At 39.3% G+C, this 22,852-nt stretch overlaps 1 protein-coding gene across 5 annotated transcripts in view; it reads right to left on the bottom strand.

Annotated features, from left to right (window-relative positions):
• The window catches only part of txndc16 (thioredoxin domain containing 16), a 131,798-nt gene that overhangs the window by 31,067 nt on the left and 77,879 nt on the right, over nucleotides 1–22,852 (bottom strand). For all 5 annotated transcript variants that reach the window (XM_051919952.1, XM_051919953.1, XM_051919954.1 and 2 more), the window contains 2 exons: nucleotides 7,836–7,972; nucleotides 6,726–6,810 (listed from right to left, as the gene is read on the bottom strand). In XM_051919952.1, the coding sequence (XP_051775912.1) occupies nucleotides 6,726–6,810; nucleotides 7,836–7,972 (222 nt within the window). The remainder of the gene's footprint in view (nucleotides 1–6,725; nucleotides 6,811–7,835; nucleotides 7,973–22,852) is intronic.

Here is a 22,852-nt window from a genome sequence, read left to right as displayed (position 1 = left end):
TACAAGATCTCTATAGTTGTCCTAGGGCTAGATACTGCAGGACATTAGCAGCAGATCCTCTCACCTCCCACAAACAGAACTTGTTATTCCATGCACATATTGGATTGAGATATGGGGAATTTGAAGCAACAGAAACACCTTAAACTCTTCATCACATTCCTCAACAGTTCCTGAATAATTCTGGCAGTGCAGCAGGGCACATTATCCTGCTGAACAATGTCATTTCATTCTGGGAATACCAGTGCCATGATGGGGTTGTACCTGTTCAGCAATGATGTTTAGACAGGAAGTATGCATCAAATAAATGTCCACATGGATGCCTGGACCAAGGGTGTCCTTGTAGAAACATTGCCCAAAGCATCACACTCCCCTCCACCAGCTTGTCTTCTTCACCACCATGCATTCTGGTACTCTCTCTTTCCCAGGTAAATAATGCACACATATCTGACCATCCTCATGATGCAAAAGAATACAGGATTCATCAGACATGTGAACTTTTTCCATGAATCCAAGATCTACTTCAGACACTTGCAAACCCACTGTAAGTACCTTCATTGGTGGACAGAGATTAGTGTGGACACTATGACTGGACTACAGCTATGCAGTCACATACGCAGCATGGTTAGAAGCACTGTGAGTTGTGACACATTACTCCCATGACCATCATTAACATTATCTGCAATATGCGTCAGAATAACACTTCTCTTGGATTGTATCAGGATGGGACAGCCTTCAATGCCTTTCTTCACCAATGAATTTTGGCCACCCAACACCCTGTCAGTGATTTGTAGCTTTTCATTCCGCAGGCCAGTGTTGGTAGGTACTCACCATAGCTAACCATGAGCACATCTCAAGCCTTGCCGTTTAAGACAGTCATCTGGCCATAATGATCTGCTCCTTATCAAAGTCACTCAGGTCTTTACACCTGCGTGTATCTTCTTCATTCAACACGTCAATTATGAGTACTCTTATGTCAGTTTAACGTCTAATAAGTCCCTAATCCTGAAATACACCATTGTAATGATAGTAAAAGTTATTTTCCTTATATGGAAGTGGCCATAATGCTTTGGCTTATAGTGTGTATATAGTAGTGTTGTACAAAATAAAAACTAAAAAAGAAATGCTCAAATGTTAACAAAAAACCAACTGAGGTTGATGTGCAAGAGGAAGCAATTTCCTGAAAACATTGCTGCATATCCATATTAAAAAAAATTAAATATAAGCCTAATGCTATCGGTTTTCTCCCAAATATCTGTTCTTCCATCCTTTTTATGAATCTGATTTTCCATTGAATGTTTTTAGAAAGCCAGAGCCAGTCCAGACATTATTTACTGAATGTCCCTTTATTTGTGTAACTAATTGTACGACTAAAAAGGCAAGCTGTTCTTAAGACATTTACAAACTAGGCACTACACCACTGAAGAAGTATTTAAACATGTTTTTTCAATACAGAGCCAATGATTTACATTTAAGTTGTGGAACTCAACGCAACAAAATGTGAACGTGTTTGGTACTAACTAGGATAGCAGACACTTTTTTTTTTTACTCTGGATGAGAAATGTTCATTTTTGTGTTATTATGACACGACACATTCTTCTTTCGGAAAAAATAAATGCACAAATCCTCTTAAAATGCAGAATAGCAAATTGTTAGTGCTGAAATTGAATGGACTTTCCAATGAAAGACACTGATCAATTTAAAAAATATAAATACAGACATGGAGAAATTTGATGGTACCCCTCCACAAAAAAAGAAAATACCAAATAATAACAAATGAAAATGGCTTGGACAAAAACTGATGAGACCATTAACCTAAAATTCTGTTGCTCAACCCTTAGAGGCAATCACTGCTAACAAGAAATTCATGTAGAGTAGCTCTCAATAAGGCTTCTGCACCTGTCAACAGGTAGTCTAGCCCACTCTTCCTAAGCAAACTGCTCCAGCTGTGTGAAGTTTGAAGGGTGTCTTCTCCAGAATGCACATTTCAGTTCTTTCCATAGATGTTCAATAGGATTCAAAACATGGTTCATATAAGGCACTACAGAATAGTACAATGTTTATGTTCTTAGCCATACTTGGATGCTTTTAGCTATGTGTTATGGGCCACTGTCCTGTTAGAGGATCCATGACCTGCGACTGTGACAGAGCTTTCTCATACAGGACGGTACATTTCGCTCCAGAATGCCTTGATAGTCCTGAGATTTCATTGTTGCCTGGAAGGCTCTGCGTGCCAGATGCAGCAAAGCAGCCCTAAAACGTAATGGCACCTCATCCATGTTTCACAGTAGGCATGGTATTCCTTTTCTTTGAAAGCTTAATTTTTCTTGTCTGTGGACACAGAACTGATTTCACTTGCCAAAGAGCTCTGGTTTGTCTGATCTGTCCAAAGGATATTCTCCCAGAAACATTGTGGCTTTTTAGCAAATTCCAGTCTGTTTTTTTATATTTTTCTTTCAACAGTGAAGTCCTCCTGAATCTTATTCCATTGAGTCTACTGTTACTCAAAAAGCGACAGTGCAATCAGACACTGATGAATCCAGACCTTGGAGTTCAACTTGTATCTCTTTTGGAAGTTGTCCTTGACTTTTTGTCTGTGATTTTCACTATCCTTCTGCCCATTTTGAGGTTGATTTTCCTCTTGCGGCTGTGTCTAAAAAAGTTGGCTAAAGTCCCATGGACCTTGAATTTCTTGATTTTTCAAGGGTTGTCACAGGAACATAGGAACATCAAGCTGCTTTGAGATGGTGTTAAAGGCTTTGCCTTTTATATGCTTGTCTTTAATTTTCTTTCTGATCTCCTCAAACAACTCTCTTCTTTGCTTTCTCTAGTCCAAATCTAGTGTGGGACACAAGAGGATACCAAACAACACAGTGCCTACTTTTCTCCATTTAAATAGGCTGAATAACTGATTTCACGATTGCAGACATGTGTGTTACTAATTAAAGAAAACAGCTAGTTTGAAAAATCACTCTAATTCACTTATTTATGATATTTTCTAAGGGTACCAACAATTGTGTCCTGACCATTTTAGAATATCTTTGTAGATTAAGCAATACCTGATCTTTTTCACACTTACTTTGCTTTACTCAATGACAAAAGATATGCAGGCATACATGGGGCTATCACATTTCATTTAATCACTTTTCAGGTAGCATAATGCACGTTTTCAATGAGCTGTCGGGGCACAAATAAATTTGTCCACGCCAGGTATTACAACAATAACAATTTCTTTTGTTTTTATTTTTTCCCTCCTTTTTATTTATTAAAAGCAAGTAGCATTCCATACAAGCAAGTCAAACTTAACAAAATTAAACTAAATTCAACCCTTTGATCCTCTAAGTTAGAATTTGACTTTCTCCAATTTCAAATAGTATATAACATCAGTTACCCACTGACTTAAAAGAGGTGGGCTATGATTCTTCCAGTTAAACAGTTTATTTCTTGTATAGCCCAAAATCACACAAGGAGTGTCTCAATAGGCTTTAACAGGCCCAGTTTTTTGACAGGAAACTAGCCTTGAAGTTAAGAAGAAAAGGAACCCAGCCAACAGCCAACCAATTTGGCAGTAGAGCAGAGGCACCAAGCCATATTAAGACAAGCAATAGTCAGGTTTGATTTTCCTGTCTAACAAGCATTAGTTTTCTTTCAATGTGACAAACTCATGCTTTTGAAATTGCAAAACAACAAATGAATAAACAAAAGCCTATGAAAGCAATAACAATCAGCACCTTCAGCCCATAGTCCATAACAAAGATGCTATATGGAACTTAGGACAGTCAAATGTAAGCAGATTCTGAGAAGTCCTATAAAGTCTTCAACTCTTGATAAAAAGTTAGCTTAGAAGTTGCACCTTCTGTGTGGTAGTGTTTGATTTTTAAATACACATAATACCTACAGGTGATGTGAGTGGATCACGTGACTGACAAAAAGGTTGCCAAAGGCAACAGCATCACCAGGAAGGCAGTGGACAGAGTAAGCTCTCTGGTAAAATCTCTAAAACACAGAGAGACAGAGCATGCGAGTGAAGAGTAACTTTGCATGCTAGTATGGGAAGTCAGGACCTTTTGTAAAGTGATATGGTCACCTAAACCTGAAAAGACAAACACAGCAATACAAGAAAAAGTTGACCACCCGAGCAGGAACATGTTTTGTCCAGTCCCAAACTTTTTTCAGATGCTAGTGTGTTTGTAATCCAGCAGTTTCACACGGTTCTGAGAAAGAATGAGGCCACTGAAGGCCATGAAGAGAAGAATGCAAACCCTCCTGGACTGATGGGTGGCTGCAAATTATTCCAAGCTAGTACCAAGTCTCTGGTCAAAGAAAGGCCATCCATGGATCTAGAAGTGACTCAGGAGCTTTGCCAAAATAGGCCATGATAGTAATATTTAAAAGTATTTCATACAAAAGACTCTGCTGAGTCAGATGGACAGTTTAAAGTGAATGGTTATTTGCAGGATGGAGAGGCTACAGATGTGAGAGTGGTGAGGATAGTACATTTAGATGTAGTATTAAAGAAGCGGGCAAGTGAGTGGATCATGTCAATTAGAACATAGGGCAATCACTTGTGTAGTAAAGCCCAGAGGTGTAGTATAGTCTATTTTATGTTTGTTTTCCTTTATATTATGTGGTCTCCCTATTGACTCATCCCTTGTGTGCTAATTGTGATAATAAACAGACTAGTTTTTTATGAACTGTTGGGCTTATTAGCGTTATAATAGGTGTAAAGGTACATTACAGTGGGAACCCTCTCCTTTTATAGTGAATTTAATTTGAAATTCTGCAAATCATTTCTACTTCAGAAAGAAAAGGTCCTTTCATTTTTTTTCCTCAAGAAATGGCAATCAATTTACTTTGAACCTATGTCCATGTGGAGTTAAAGCTTATCTCATACTTTTAGTTGGTAGGATTTTAATTTTGATTTCTATACTCAAGGCAAATTTCCACCCACAAAGACAACCTGGAATAAGTATAGCACATTCCTAACACCATTTAAATTCATGTATAGTACATGTAATATTGTGCAAAAACATAGCTTCTCTGCATGTGGGTAGCATTTTTAAGTCAGTCATTCTAACCAACTTGCGGAGAGAGACAAATACGGGATATTTAATAATAAAGAAAGGCTTCTGTTGGTGTACAGTGAAATAGTTACAAAACATAAGAGTAAAAGGTCCGGGAGCCTCATTTATAAAACTCTGCATAGATATGAGTGTGAAAATATGAACACAGCAAAAATAAAAAAACAAAAACAGAAAGATGTGTACTCAAAAACAATGAGATTTATAAAACCTGACATACACACATTTTTATGCAACTTATCCTGGATGAATCACAATCATCTTGTAAATGTGCATTCGTGAACACGCCTTGATGCTAATCAGCCTCATCTGTATGCAATCACGATGCTGCAGACGTTCACTGGCTGGAAGAGCAGCCTCCCTACTGATGTGTTGAGACCCTGCCACCTGCATTCAAGAACATCCACCTCCGCTCTGCAACTGAGCAAGCAAGATCACGTGTGCCTCTCCTATGTGTTCTGGAAGTCTGGGAAAGGCAAAAGCCGCCAGTGCCTGAATGAGTAGCTGCTATTATCTGGCACATGTAATGACATGGTTATTGATACAACAAATAGTAGAAAACACATGAAAATTGAGGTCTGCCTAAGCTAGTTTGCTAGTTTGCCTCAAAATAAATTAATCATGGGTTGACCGAGGCCACAGAGATGTGATGTTTGCCACCGTCTTCTTGACATTACACATGACTTGTGCATTAATGGAATGTAATAGCATACAGTCAACAAAAGCGGTTTCATTTTTGATAGATGCCCTTATTGCAATATAAATACAGTAGAGGTATCTGATTATATTAGGAGAAACGGACACTGCTGCTTATTGCCTTTTTATGTCGGCAAAAATATGTTGGGTTTAATGTACATACACCCACACTATACGAAAACTGAATGTAGCCCTTCCTCAGTCAGCTAATGGCTTTCAGCCCAGCGGGCATGATTAAGTTAAGCTTGGCTGAGATATTCCTGACCTGTTGTCCAGTTCCCTGAGAAGTGACAACAGGTAACCAATATAAACTGATGGAAAACCAAAAAAGTTCTTTAGTGAAAATGTGCAGCATTGGCCATCTCAAAAGGAAATTTACAGTCTGTATATAATATGCAAGACTTTTGAGTTTTAATATGTTAGTCACGTTAATGTACATTAATGGCTTGGTGATATTATTATAATTCATATCACTAAGCTGTTATATATTTTGATTACAATTATCATAATAATATTATAATAATGCATGAGGGTCATCATTTAGCTGGCTTGGCTGCATTTCCCTTATTGATCCAGATTATCCTCATTTCCCAGTTTCTTTAAAATGTTTCATATGCATGGGTCAGAGTTGCTGAAAAATATATGCATGTTTCCACATCAAATTTTCTCTTATAAATCCTGACCCTTGTATTTAAAATTGCATACACATTTCAAGACACTTTTTATGCATACAAAAACTTTATAAATAAGGCCCCAAGTGTCTTCCACATGAAAAAGAAATTATTTTAAGTTCAACAAATAACGTACTGTATACAGACATAGATTTAGTATCCTTGGGCTTATTTTTGAGCTCCTGTTATTGTCATTACACTTTAACATGTTTTATTATGTTATAACTTAAATTAGTGTACTCCTAGATGGTAACTATAAAAGCTAAGGAAAGCGACTTACCAGTCGATATTATCTGGATTACAGTAAAGACCCATCACAATCTCTCCTTTCAGAGCTTGACTTGCTTCTTGAAAAGCAGAGCAGCCTGTAAGGGGAACATATTATACTTCTACTGTCAAATGGCAGCTTTAAAAACTATACAAAAAAGAGGTAATTAGTAAAATATTTATATACGTTTTTACATTGTAGAAACATTTGTAAGACATAATACATTCAATATTACAATACAAATTTAAAAGAATACAAAAACCCTTAGCCTAGTATAGTGCAGGAACATCATTACACTTCATTGACTTTTTTTAAAAAGTGGAGACTGTTGTCGTAAATAAAATCAGAAATCAGAATGCAAACTGCTCACAGACGAACTGGCAACACTGGACAACAGATATAGAAAGAACAACATCAGAATTGAAGGTCTTCTTGAAAAATTGTAAAGTCCAAATACAGTGAAATTCATAGTTGAACTATTCTCTAAAATAACTGGAGAGGACTTTAAATCAGACATCGAGATCTCTGCAGTCTACCATATACATGGATTGAATTCCTCCAAACCAAAAAGCCTAATTGTCAGTTTCGAGAAGGTACAGGCCAAACAAAATCTCATGTCCATTTTCAGACAGAAAGACAAGAGTTTTGTATTTGTATTTTTCCTTCTCACCTGCAACAGCTGATAAATGCCCCACATTCTACGGCATTATACAGCACCAACGTAGAGTACTGTATCCTGAAATCAGATACAGCCACTTGTACCCTGCCAAACTGAAAGTGGTCATTGAAGATCAGTTTACATTTTTAGTTCTCCTGATGAAGCAGACAAAGACCTGAGAAGACTGATCCCCTCTTTCTTTTGAAACACATGATCATGAGTCACACAGTGTTCTGGCAAGGCAAAGAAGATTCTACTTGAAGTTTGCATTTTGGACCATCACCATTTGTAAAGAGAACTTTGCAGTAACTATATATTATATATTTAATTTATTTTATATTTTACTTCTTTTTTGGCAATCCCTTTTCTGTGCTATACGTATTATTAACAACATGCTTTTAAGAGAATGGCTATAGACTCTGCAATAATCTGAAGCAGGAGCCTAAATAAGAGATATACAGTACCTTGTTTGTCACTGGAGTTGAACAAACCCAAGACTGCTAATGAGCTGTAAGCTGCAAATGATTGATGAATTTCTCCACTGAGAAATGACTCCACATCATTCTCTGTAGTCAGAATTAGCGGCGATGGAATTCTTCTTCTATAAATTATAAAACATACAGAGATACTTCTAAGAACCTAGCCTACATCAAAAATATAACCCACTGAGACATGTTTTGCACAAATGGTATGATCAGAATCAAATGTTGCTAATGATGTTGTTAGTTTAAGTATATTAAATCTGATACTACAAAACCGCCACACTAAACGCAAAAGCCAATTTTAAAAAGTGTTTTTAGTACATATAAAGTCTTTAATCACCCAGATTTCTAATGTATCTTATCCCTTATCATCACCCCTTAGGTCAACAGACCAACTCTTTGTGATGGTCCGGGTTGACGCCATGCTCTCTGGCTGCTTATAGTAGCATCTTGAACACATAACAGTCGATAGTCCTGAACTGAGATGAGCCGGACAAATGAGGACAATTGAGGCCACAAACAATCAGCAAGGGGTTGGTGCAAAAAGTGCAGTGCTCCATCCATTAAATAATTAAATAAATAATCCAATAAAATAAATAAATCATCTGTGAGTTAAAACCTATAAATAATCTCAGAATAAAACCATGCAGTCAATGGAATCTTTCCCTTGTCATTCCTGAAGCCAGCATGTCTTTCATTCCCTGTCGCCCCAGTTCACCCAATGGGTCTTACAACTAGTGGAGACGCTAGCAGTTGCGGTCCTCTATTCCGGCTCTCATAGGGACTGCCTCGGTCGCTCTCCAAGACAGTCCTTTCATTTCCACACACCCTTCATGGCATCTACCAGATTTCTAGAAGGATTCAACCTTCTTCTCAAATTCTCAATGGGTTTGAACTGACCCTGGACAGACGATCGTTCCCTCCACCTCGAGGTTGTACTGACCGCCTGCTTCCTTCCACCTGTGTCACCTTAAGCAACCCAATTCTGCCTTCTCACTCATGGTCTTTTTCTCTTTCAGATTTTTCTCTCTCCTCTGATGTCCAGTCTCTGCCATGCTGGCTCCCTTATATCTATATCCTGGCTGGTTGGGTGCAGGTGTGACCCTCCACCTACTCCAAGGTGTGAACGATGCACCTGACTGACCTGCTCACATTTGCACATAGATGCACGATCAGCCAAGCACCCCAATCAACCCCGGAGTAGAAAGTGTTCACACCCATTCAGTTTGCTAGCTTAAAACTGCACTTAGCCACGGACATCTTATCACACTCTCTTTGCACCTCCAGACACAGGTACAAAAGTTGTGGACATTTGTTAACTATATACTTGTGCCAGTACATAATTTATCAATATTCCCAAGTGCCAAGAAATACACTTTTAAACTGGTTAAAGTTACATGATAATACACACTGCCTTAGTAGGCACATAACTGACAACTACTCTGTAAATTCTGGGAAATCAGTATATTTGTATAATCACCAGTGCTATAGCTAGGCAACTGCAAGTCTAGTCACTGTCTACATTGAGGTTAGCCTGGCAGTCGACACTAAATTAGACCAGAGCAAATATGTACTGATATGTGCCTCAGTGTTCTCTGTAATGGACTGATGACCTCTTCATAAGTAGTTCCTCCTCAGCCTCCAATACTGATGAGATAAGCATCACCTTTCCCACATACATGCATTGGATTCTGGGGATTCAGGATAAAGATGGATGGATGGATGAATTACATGATTTAAGTAAGCTAGATGTCTCACACACTGTAAATCCTAACCACAAGGCTCCATAGTATTATTTCCACATCATATTAGGTCTCCTGGCATTAAAAAAATCAAGGTTATCTGTCCATACTGTAGGGGTTTAATTAGAAATTTAAAAAATGATATGCCTCTGATAACAATTTCAGGCTAAACACAATGACTAAACCACCAATACTATACCAATAAACACCAATACTAAACAACTAAACAATGACCAAACACTGAAAAATGTATTTCCTGAACCTCCCCTCCTGGCATACAGACAACCACCAAACCTTCAACAATTAATTGTCCGAGGCTCCCTAAGTGAACCAACAGAAAATTGCACATCTCCATGCCTACAGAAAAGATGCAAAACATGTGCCCACATCTATGAAACAGACCGTATAGTTATACCACACTGCCGACTTGAACATCACATCAAGGGATCATTTTCCTGCAGATCATCTAATGTAGTCTACCTAATATTCTGCATGAAATGTCCTGACACTGCACTCTATGTGGGAGAAACTGGACAAACACTCCTCCAGAGAATGAATTTACACAGGTTCCACATTAAACATGGCCACACAGATGTTCCTGTGGCAGCCCACTTCAACAGCCATGGACATTGTGAGAAGGACTTTAAAGTCACAGTGCTTATGGGCAACTTCAAAACACAGCAAGAGAGAAAAGAATGGGAAGTTAAACTCATGCTAAAATTTAATACTTTACAACATGGATTGAATAAAGACAAGAGTTTTATGGCCAGATATGAGGATTGTTTACATCTCTCAGAATGACAGACAACCTGTCTACAGACCCACATTGTTTTGAAAAAACTCATTACAAACTTCAAAAGACTTTGTTGGACAGTTATCTTATCCAGAGATCTTGACAATACATTGTTCTTTTTTCTCTTGTTAAATTAACCCTAGCCTGAATTAATCTATTAATTTTTTACATTTAAAATTTCTCATTTAAAGATTTACCAATGTTGTTTCTTGTCCTAGAGTGTGTATATAAACATAGGGAATTCCAGTCTCTGTATTACATCTTGCCTGAAGAAGGGGCCTGAGTTGCCTCGAAAACTTGCATATTGTAATCTTTTTAGTTAGCCAATAAAAGGTGTCATTTTGCTTGGCTTTTCTCTAGGCTAAACACACAAATTACGTTGAAGCACCAAAGCCAGGGGGAGGTTCTTCAGTCTGTTTTAATATTAATATTAAGTAAGAGTATAGTAAGAAGAGGGAAAAAAAATAGTGACATTACGTTATAGTGTCATTATCAAGCACGCAAACAGGGTACAGTGTAACTCAGGTTGCTAATCAACATGCAACTCATTGCCTCTCAATGGTATGGTGATTAGTGACTTTAATAAATTTATTGTAAACTCCAAGCAATTATTTAATTTTCATTTTGCTTAGTCTTTCAGGGATATGCCTTTAGCTATAAATCTTTATAAATAAAACTAAATACCCTGTGTCTTTTCAGTTTTTTGACTACATTTGATTTTATTTATCCATTTGCCCACTAAGGATATCAGCTGAACGTTCAGATAATATTTTGTCTGTAATTATTACTAATTATATTGTAACAGATGCAAAAGGCCATTTTTTTTTTTATTGTTAAGTGGATGTGCTGTTAACATATGTGTCGGTATGGGCTTCCCTTTGCATATCCCTGAGCTGCATAAAGACTGGTTTATATCCTGTTATGTGTGTGAGGGAATTGCGGCAAAAATAGTGTCAGACTTGGCGACACGTGCAGGAAAAAGTTTCTAAGTGCACGGCGGTGCTGATGGGATGGCTGTGTATTCCAAATGGTGAATTTCAATGAGAGGCTGGTTACGCTTGTTCCAGAATAATGAAAAAAGGGCTGAATATGACGCAACTGGTCATCAAAACAAAAGGTAGGGAAGGAAAACATTTTAAATTCATTTTCCCATTATATAGGGGCCCTTCTGATTTGGCATGGTACACTAAGGTGTGATTGTCACCGACCTCCTTGTGTTCATGCATTATCGCATGTAGCTTCCCTTTTGAATTAATGCATATTCCATACAAAATGTCAGCCTGTCTGTCAGTAAACATGCATGAGCAGTCACGTCTGCCTGCTGTTTCATCACGCACAGTGATGTGATGAAGTCTCCATTTTAAGGATGAATGTGTATTACAGTCGTTATACTGGGGTGATCTATAATTGACAGCAGACAGTAAACTTTGTTAGTTGTTACTTCAGTGGTTTTGGCATGTCCACTATATGTTCTGAATTCTTCATTGGGAGCTCATCAACAAAGAAACATGGAAAATAAGATTTAGTAAAAGTAAAAAAAATTATAATAGTCATAATTATCTCTTATATATATTTCTTTTCTGGCTCGTCCTGCTTCCACTTCAAAACCGGTCCCGCCCACACGCAGCCGACACGGCATTTCTCGATTCCTATTCGTCGTCTTCCATGTCATGCACTATACTGGCTTGCTGAGCTGAGCGTAATACATCCAACAAGTACAGTAGCTTTACCACCCTTGCGGGAGCCACCTGTGTCTTTACAACAGCTTCTTACACAGCAAACATCAGAAGCTAAAAATGATCGTGAACACATTCGAGAATACAACCCTCCTCTAGCGTTTGCTTCCATGGGTGCACAGATAACTCAACCTCCTGGCCACAGACCATACTGTTTTAAAATACACAGGCAAATTTATCACCAAATCTCTCTATTATATGCAAACACTTCTACATCTCCAGGATATGGACAGTTGTATGTTTTTGACACAGTGCAAGCTACTAAAGTACGCTTACAAAATAAAGCAAATTCTGCATGCAGCGAAAATTTACTTCTCCAGCTAGATTCCATGCTCAGAACCATCAACCCCTTCGCTAAATCATACAAACACATGCATGAAATCGCTCAGTCCAATCCAACAGCATCTGTAAGAATGGTTTTCAAGGAAACCCCTAGGCAGGATTTACGATGATACAATGCCCCGACATGTCACACTGATGCTGCAGCGATTTTCGTTGGAGAAGATGGCGAAACGTCTGCCAAAAGGAACATTTGCATCTATCCCACAGGCAACTCCTGTAAACAGATTTCCACACTCAATATGATTTGCGATCCTATGGTTAACCCACTTTTATTGCCTTACGGAGACATTGGCTGGCACAAAGATTTACAACATGTTCCCGATAAAAGAACCGCCAAGCGAATAAGGCTTACTCATTGCCAATTTTACACGTACAGATTAGCAATGAGGAATACATTTAGTATTTTGCACTCCAGCGGCAAACTATTCCAACAGTACGTCATAGATACGCATGTTAAAACAGAGGGCGCGCGTCTCAACTATCTAAGATTACATCAACAAGATCTGCGCGTCAAACTATCAAAAGTACTGCAAGCAAACGCTGAAAATAACAACGTTCGTGTAGGCAAAATGATCATATTACCTTCCACATTTCCAGGAAGTCCAAGATACATGCAACAAAACTATCAGGATGCCATGGCCATAGTACATAAATTCAGAAGGCCTGATTTATTTATCACTTTCACATGAAATCCTGCTTGGCCAGAAATTCTATATGCACACTGCGTCTTTCAAGAAGTATTTATTTCTTGTTGATTTCTGAATTCCTTTCTCACCATTTTCCGTTCCTATTCTTACACCACCGTATGCTACGGCGGGCGTCGGCTAGTATAATATCATAATTAATAATAATATCATAATTAATAATTCATTACTTGACACCCAAGAAGTCTGTACAAATTCATTTTAAAGACAGATCATTAAAATAAATGTACCAGTCCATGTTAATGCCATACGTGGTGCCTTGCTCTTAAACATTTACTCAGGTATTGTTTTCTCTTGGGAACGGGGAAACTATTTCAACAGGAAAGGTGTTGTTGTGGAACTCAAATTTAACCTCTGTCATATGACTGATTAAAACCTTGTGAATGAAATTGTTCAAGTTCTATGTCTATGTTGGGGGGGGGGGGGAAACCCTTGCCTGTCATGACCATGTGATATAGCGGGTCCGTGGTTCTGAAAGAATGGCCGGATTTTTAAATAATCCATTGGCCATGTCAATCTCTGTGGGTGTGCTCGCATAGCTGAGGGGAGTTGAGGTAACTGGGATGAGATGCACCTGTACGTGAGGGCGTGATCTTCCTCAATTGCTTCATCGGCTTCCTACGGTGCATGATTGAGATGTTGCACCCAGAGCGCCGTGTAAGTACTGGCTGGCACAGAAGAAAAAAGATACGGAAAAAGAGAACCGAAAAAAGAACAGAAAAAAGAGAAAGGCTTATAGAATGAGAGTGTGGTATTGGGGCAAAGAGGAATAGAAAGAGAGAGGTCAGCACAGTCAGAAGTCCCATGTCGGAGTGAGGGATCGGTGCTTGAGGGACGGATCGTACCCAGTGATTGTGCGGAAGAGTGGGTATGATCAAGGTGGTGTCCTCTCCTGGGGCCTCATGTATAAACGGTGCGTACGCACAGAAATGTTGCGTACGAACCTTTCCACGCTCAAATCGCGATGTATAAAACCTAAACTTGGCGTAAAGCCACGCACATTTCCACGGTAACTCATTCCTTGGCGTACGCAATTTATCCGCCCGGTTTTGCAGACTGGCGGCACCCAGCGTCAAAGCAGTGCTACTGTTCCTGTGTGATCACCCTTTCTTTCTTAGACCCACATTCCTGGCGCGGCTTTATAAATACACTGAAATTAACTGCATATTGTTTATTAGTGTAATGCATCTGATTGTAATTAACCTGTAGCAATATAATGGTCCAGGGAATAGCCATAGTATTCCAAATACCATAACTGCTTTAGCGTTGTAACTCTCACTGCATCTTCTTTCAGCTGATCCCGTTAAGGGTTGCCACAGCAGATCATCTTTTTCCACATTACTCTCACTGCACCACTCGGAGTATTTATATCACTGTATCTGAGTGGGAAATCACAGCAGCAGCTGATTGGAAAGAGAATTATCGGTACACAGCATGAAGCAGATGCTGCCTGAGCCACAGCAAACGCTTTAGTCCCTGTACGGACTTCGCGGTTAGAAACAGTTTAATCCCAAGAACTCTAAACGCACTAAATCAGTCCATCAAGTGGTCCCTGTAGAAATGTTTGGACTTATAAGTACAATTACCCCACTGTAAACTTGCACTACAGTTATAATATTGCACAACCTGCGCCACTTTATAAAGCGCGTATTTACATGTGATGACGGTATTCATTTCTAAGACGAAATGCAGCAAAACATGTTGATTATATTATACAGATAAAACTTTAACTTCATTTAAATAATCTGTATTGTTAATAATTAAACATGTGAGGACACGGTGCCGCAGCGCTAGCTAGTTCAGTAATTGTTCCTGCCTTGCGCTGTATTATTGCTGGTGCTAACGCGACACTGGAAAGATAGACGGATATAATAATTAAACACGTACTACTAAGATATTTCAATGTTCCTTCAAAGTTTTGAAGAATCCAAGTTCTAAGCTTACAGATGCTTCACGTCTATTACATAGCTTATTGTGTGGCGATTGAGTTTTTGGAGAAAGAAAAGTAAGGATAGGAATTGGAGGTTAGTACGTTTGAAAGAGACAGTACTGCTGTGATAAATTATTTCATTGAAGGTTGCGCATGGCGCAGCAAGCCTCTTGCGTGAGACATGAACAAGCACTGCGCCACCGTGTTCCCATGTTTAATAACATGCTTTCATTCCTATCATCATGAAAAAGATATCACGTATACATCTCGTATTTTAATTATTCAGAGAGCTGTAATATCAAGAATGTAATGGATTATGTGTCCTGTCGGAGAAAGAGAAAGCCCGTTTAAAAAGCAGGTAGTGATTCATACACATAGAGCACATAGAAGATCAAATACAGAACAAAGCATTTAACATGCCACTTTAGTTACAATGGGATTTGAGAAACTAGTAAATTAAACGATTTTAAGATGAAGTTCATGATGTTCTACTTTAATGGTAAAATAAACTACGTGATTAAAGTGGAAATTTCGAGATTAAAGTTGACATTTCGTGCTTTTTTCCCCACTGTGTGCCTTTTTTTTGTCTGTACCCTAATAAGCTTTCATATGACACTCAGACTGTGGGCTACGACTCGCTTTTTCACGGCGACTTTGATATGTGATTTCTTTTTTATTTCGGGCACTGTGCGACTTTGTGAAGTTGAGCCTTCGAGTTTCTCCGACACTCTGTCACTCGATCAGCTTCCTTTTGTTGATTATACCACTGTTTAAACCAACAAATAGTACGTTTTTCCTTTGCCTCCACTTGATATTCACTGAAATTCTTATATTTTCCCCTGTGCTTTTCCCATTGTCTTTTCACAGAAGGCTATTTATATTGATTTGCATATTCAAAGAGGCGTAATTCTGGGAGGAGTTGGGGCGGGACAGAAGGCGCGTGCACGTGCGTTACTTTCACGCAAATCGGGATTTATGTAGTAGAAGAACGTGAAAGTATGCGTGCGCACAGATTCCTGCATCTGGATTTTTCTGTGCGTACGCACAATCCCGCTTTTGTGCTTACGCCATGTTATAGTGTGAGTTCTACGCACGGCGTTATACATGAGGCCCCTGGAATCCGAGGGACGACTGCGTGAGCGGAAAGAAGGGCAAGAGGACAAACGACTCTGAGCAGTCTGGCAGACGATGATGGAGGCAGCCAAAATCTCTCTAGCTGAGTGAGCGATGGGTGAGCTGGGGAGACATGGAAGGAGTTGAGCTAGACTCATTTGTTCCAAAGACTGTTGCTGGTTTTTAGTCTTGTTTTTAGCGTGGTTTTAACATTTGGATTTTCATCATTTTTATGGATTATTTATTTATTAACTTTGAATCGCTGCACTATTTATTTGGACACTTGTTTTTGTTTTTAATAAAAGCACCTGCACACTTCACACCTTCCCCTTGCTCCATGTGTGATTTGTCTCCATCTACCAGCTCATTCGGTTACATTACTGATGGTATTGGGTTCAAGAAGCTCCCAAAGGTGGAAGAGAGAGCATGGAGCAAGACCCGCACTGTCACAGACCACCCATTTAAATTGGGAGAGGATCTCATATTTCAAAAGGGAAACATATGATATTGTTAATACTGTGCAATTTTTTGATTTTATGCATTCTGAGATTTGCCTGGGTCAGATGTAAGCAAAATGTTTGGGGTTTTTTTATGATTTTTTTTTTTACACTTTTGATGTAAATAAACATTTACTTGTTTTTAAATACATTTGTGTTTATTTAAAATTTGTCATTACTTGCTGCTTACTGGGTGCTGAAAATGTCTGACCCCGCTAAATTTCTTGGTTTGAAAATCTGGTCCAACTGAAATTGTAATTAAATAGCCCTGTGGCATTTGAAAAGTTCCATAGATAAATGAGAATGTAATGGGGATGGGGCACAAAAAACAAAAAAAATGCCTTACAACTAAACAGTTTGGCTGAGGCCAATTAATATGGCATACTGTTTAGATTTGACTCTACTTACAGGAACAGCAACATCCTACATCAGTGATTCACTGGAAACAACTGTGGAGTTGTGGTGTGATGGGAGACCAACACAAAAATCATCACTCAAAATTGGTTATGCTTAATTTCATCAAATTTTGTATTTACATTATTGTCCATCCAATTTAAAATATAGGCTTCGTAGAGTTTCAAAAATTTCACTGGAGAGGCAAAAATCAGAGGACCAAAACCATAAAAATAATGCACTACTTCAAAACAGCTCAGTGAATGTTTATGTAATTTTGCATGAATATAATAGTTAACTTCACTTAACATATACAGTTTATGGAGTTTCCAAAGTTTCATCATGAACAGGGGTTAAATTGAAGGAACAACACAAAAACTGGTAGATTTGCCCAACTTGTATGCTGTATTATTGATTCAGTTTAACAAGTCATCCAGTTTATTAATGTAGGAGTAAACATCCATTCACGAAACCACAGTAACCCAGAAAATATAAAGAAGTACCATTCGTGATTCCAGTCCAATAATGAGTTACCACAACTATAGAACGTATAACAGCAGAGAAATTGATAGTTATCAGAAAAGTAGTGTAGGTTTTGGATGGGACTGCTTGCATGCTTTAAATGTGTCAACATTAATAAAAACTATTACACAAATAAACCAAGCAAAATATACTTCACCGGCTGGTTACTCTAATAAAAGAATATTTTCAACTTTTCAACAGAAAGAAATTAATGTTGGCAAGTACAGTGGAACCTCGGTTCACGACCATAATTCGTTCCAAAACTCTGGTCGTAAACCGAAGCAATTTCCCCCATAGGATTGTATGTAAATACAATTAATCCGTTCCAGACCATACGAACTGTATGTAAATATATATATTTTTTAAGTTTTTAAGCACAAATATAGTTAAGTAAACCGTAGAATGCACAGTGTAATCCATATTACTAACCGAGAATGCTAAACCGGATGATGGACGCAGGCACATCCGGCCATGGGCCGTAGCTGCAAAAAGACGTACTGCGCCGGCGCAACAAACAGTCCGCGAGAGTCGGCTGAGGACCCGAGAAAGGCGGACAAAAGAGGGCGAGAGAGGCGGATGAGGGTCCGCGAGAGACGCAGGCGCAAAAGGAGTCCGACAAGAGCACAGAAAACAGGAGTGAGCACATACAGAAAGGAGTCACAAAAATGAGGCTCAACAAGCACCAAAATAAGGAAAAAAAACATTAAAGAGTACTCAAACGAGGGGAAAGCACGAAACACATTGCACACGAAACTAAACACACCAAAAAAAAAAGAACAGACGAGCGCACAATAGCAAGGCACGAGCACACCCCCCCCCCACCCTACAGGCACGGGACGGGACACACACCAAGAAGGGGATTCAACAAGCCCATGGAAGACCAAAAAAAAGAACACAAAACCACCCCACAGACCCTACAAGCAAGGGACGGGACACACAAAGAGGGGGAGAGAGGCGGATGAGGGGCCGCGAGAGACGCAGGCGCAAAAAGAGTCCGACAAGAGCACAGAAAACAGGAGTGAGCACATACAGAAAGGAGTCACAAAAATGAGGCTCAACAAGCACCAAAATAAGGAAAAGGCACATAAAAGAGTACTCAAACGAGGGGAAAGCACGAAACACATTGCACACGAAACTAAACACACCAAAAAAAAAAGAACAGACGAGCGCACAATAGCAAGGCACGAGCACACCCCCCCCCCCCACCCTACAGGCACGGGACGGGACACACACCAAGAGGGGGATTCAACAAGCCCATGGAAGACCAAAAAAAGAACACAAAACCACCCCACAGACCCTACAAGCAAGGGACGGGACACACAAAGAGGGGGAGAGAGGCGGATGAGGGGCCGCGAGAGACGCAGGCGCAAAAAGAGTCCGACAAGAGCACAGAAAACAGGAGTGAGCACATACAGAAAGGAGTCACAAAAATGAGGCTCAACAAGCACCAAAATAAGGAAAAGGCACATAAAAGAGTACTCAAACGAGGGGAAAGCACGAAACACATTGCACACGAAACTAAACACACCAAAAAAAAAAAGAACAGACGAGCGCACAATAGCAAGGCACGACCATACCCCCCCCCCCCCCCCACCCTACAGGCACGGGACGGGACGGGACGGGACACACACCAAGAGGGGGATTCAACAAGCCCATGGAAGACCAAAAAAAAGAACACAAAACCACCCCACAGACCCTACAAGCAAGGGACGGGACACACACAAAGAGGGGGATTCAAACAAGACACAGGAACACAAAAAGAAACAAAACGCTCGCGCAACAACGATCCCCCCCACACATCCATAAGAAAAAATGTCTCGACTCCAAAAACGCAAAGCTCAACTAAAGCTTCTAACTAACGATGTACCTAAAAGTAAAAACTTTAGGAACTGTATTAGATCCTACAATAGTTCATTTGCTTTTGCATATACCGGAGTAAATATCAGGCCACCAAAAGGCAATGGACCATACTGCTTTCGCATATGTGCACAAATACTGCATCGCATTGGAACAGTGCACCCTGAAACAAATCAACAACGCAAATATGCACAAATCTACATCCTAGATCCAGATGACGCAAGCTATCAATCAAAGTGCTGCATCGCAACAGTCACGGATTCAAAACGAAACACCTCCCGTCTCAGACATACGTTAATGGCAGCGAAGGCTACAACGGGCTTCTCACACAGCACAGGCAAATCGATTACAGCTCCAAAACAACACGTCCCAAATACTACACATGCAACAACGCGCCTCTCAAACGGCACAAGGAAAACATACACCGGGAAAATTCATTCGGATTAATGAATGTCATTTGCAATCATTGTCATTCAGTTCACTTCCCTGAAGAAACAACTGGCAATACAAGTTATACATTTACACGTTGTTGTCAAAAGGGTCAAATTAGACTGCCTTCTTTACATTCATATACTGAATATCTACAGAAGCTTATAACTGACGATGTACCTGAAAGTTAAATCTTTATCAACTGCATTAAATCCTACAAATCGGTATCCACTATGAACATTAACGGTGGCACTGCACGTGACATCCGTCTTGAAAAAATGTTAATTATTGATAAATATACAATGGCATGAAGTCACTTACTCAACACCATTCATAAACTTCTACAAACGTTTATGAATAATAATATTCGATTTGGAGGAAAGGTACTTTTATGAGGAGGAGATTTTAGACAGTGATTAGCTATTCTTCCAGATGCCATGCACTCAGCTATTGTTCAGTGCACCTTAAAATACGCAGACAATTGGCATTACTTTCAAAAGATACAGTTAGTAAAAAAGATACGATGTCCAGAACCAGATCATAACAATTGCTTATTACAACTGAGAGATGGTACACTCACCAATACAGATGGACTTCAGCCACATATTATTACAATTCCTCAAGCCTTTATCTGCGACGACTTAGTTACAGAGACATTTGGAACAGCAATCTCATTAGACCAAATGCCCCTTTTAACACAACGCACTATATTATGTCCAAAAAATATTAATGTGGAAAACATAAATACCCACGTCATTCCATTACTTCCTGGAGAGACACAACTCTTTCTAAGCTCTGACAGACTTGACTCTGATCACAACAATAACCATTTTAAATGACCTTACAAGTTCTGAGCTGGAATTACCTTTTACACTTAAACGGTGTGTACAAAGAAATTTTCAAATAAACCTTTACACTGTGCCACACACTTTATTGTTTGATTTCTATTTGCATCATCTACACCGTCACACTATTCTATATCTCATTCATACATCACGCTCTTTGTCATTCCCAACACCAGGGGTTGGCGAGCGAAGCCCACCCCACAGACCCTACAAGCAACGGACGGGACACACACAAAGAGGGGGATTCAAACAAGACACAGGAACACAAAAAGAAAGAAGACGCTCGCGCAACAACAATCCTCACCCCCCCCCACCCCCCCCCACACACACACACACACATCCATAAGAAGTGACACCCAAAGCCACATATTCTAAAGTGAACGTCAACACCTTCACACTAGACAGCATAGGTGTCAGCATAGGTGGATCTCCTTACAATAAAGCACTATTAACCATTCAACTGCAGAAAAGGAAACATATTAACAGTGACTGCGATCCTCCGGAGTGGCAGGAAATCTGTTAATAAATGGTCGTACATGTCACTCAATATTCAAAATACCGGTCCCAATCACAGAGACATCAGTATCCACTATGAACATTCACAGTAGCAATGCCCGAGACATCCGTCTTGCAAAACTGATAATTATTGATGAATGTACAATGGCATCAAGTCACTTACTCAACACCATTGATAAACTTCTACAAACGTTGATGAATAATAATATTCCCTTTGGAGGAAAAGTTCTTTTATTAGGAGGAGATTTTAGACAATGCTTAGCTATTGTTCCACATGCCATGCGCTCAGCTATTGTTCAGTCCACCTTAAAATACGCAGACAATTGGCATTGCTTTAAAACAATACAGTTGGTACAAAACATGCGATGTCCAGATCCAGAATATAACAGTTGGCTAATACAACTGGGAAATGGTACACTCACAAATACAGATGGACTTCACCCAGATATTATTTCCATTCCACAATCCTTTATCTCAGACGACTTAGTACAAGAGATATTTGGAACAGCAATCACATTAGACCAAATACCCCTGTTAACACAACGCACTATATTATGTCCAAAAAATATTAATGTTAATTACATTAATAACCAAGTCATTTCATTACTTCCTGGAGAGACACAGATCTTTCTAAGCTCTGACAAAGTTGACTCTGATGACGACAATGAACATATAAATTTCCCCTTAGAATATTTGAACACTATTAACCCTGCCGGATTACCACAACACGACCTTGCCCTTAAAAACGGAACAATAATCATGCTATTAAGAAACCTTAACACAAAACAGGGTTTATGCAATGGCACACGGTTAGTCGTCAACACCATGACACGCAGTGTTATTCAAGCGACAGTTCTTACAGGATCACATGCTAACAATACTGTTCTCATTCCTAGAATTGACCTTACAAGTTCTGAGCTAGAATTACCTTTTACATTGAAACGCCGACAGTTCCCCATTAAACCTGCATTTGCCATGACCATCAACAAATCACAAGGACAAACCATGGGCAAGGTTGGCATCTACCTCTCTGAACCCGTTTTTGGACATGGACAACTTTATGTTGCCTTCTCACGTGTTCGCCGTTCATCTGACGTTAAAGTTAAAATTATAAATAATCCATGCCAAGGAAGACTCATTCAAGGACAAGACACCATCTTTACTGCTAATGTTGTATACAAAGAAATATTCCAATAAAACATTAATATATGACAAACACTCTATTTGTTATTTCTATGGGCATCATCCAAAGCTGCACACTATTCTATATCTAATTCATACATCTGACTCTTTCTCATGTCCCAACGCCAGGGGTTGGCGAGCGAAGCGAGCAGGGGGCAGAGCCCCCTAGTAGTAAACTAAATGTCAAAACATTGAATAACACTAAGAAAACCTTGAACAACAGAGAAAACTAACACTGCAATAGTCTGCGCTATAGCGCTACCAACCGCTGGCTAAAAACACTTTTTTTAATGAGTTTTAAGCACAGGGGAAAAAAATGAACATTTGAAAAAATCCGTAATTTAATAAACCACCAAGAAAAGTAACATTGCAACAATGCACGCTACGAACCAATTGCT

This window comes from Erpetoichthys calabaricus, chromosome 16, assembly GCF_900747795.2.
Source record: "Erpetoichthys calabaricus chromosome 16, fErpCal1.3, whole genome shotgun sequence".
NCBI lineage: Eukaryota > Metazoa > Chordata > Cladistia > Polypteriformes > Polypteridae > Erpetoichthys > Erpetoichthys calabaricus.
Note: the sequence above shows the minus strand (reverse complement) of the source record. Positions and strands in the feature narration are given on the sequence as shown.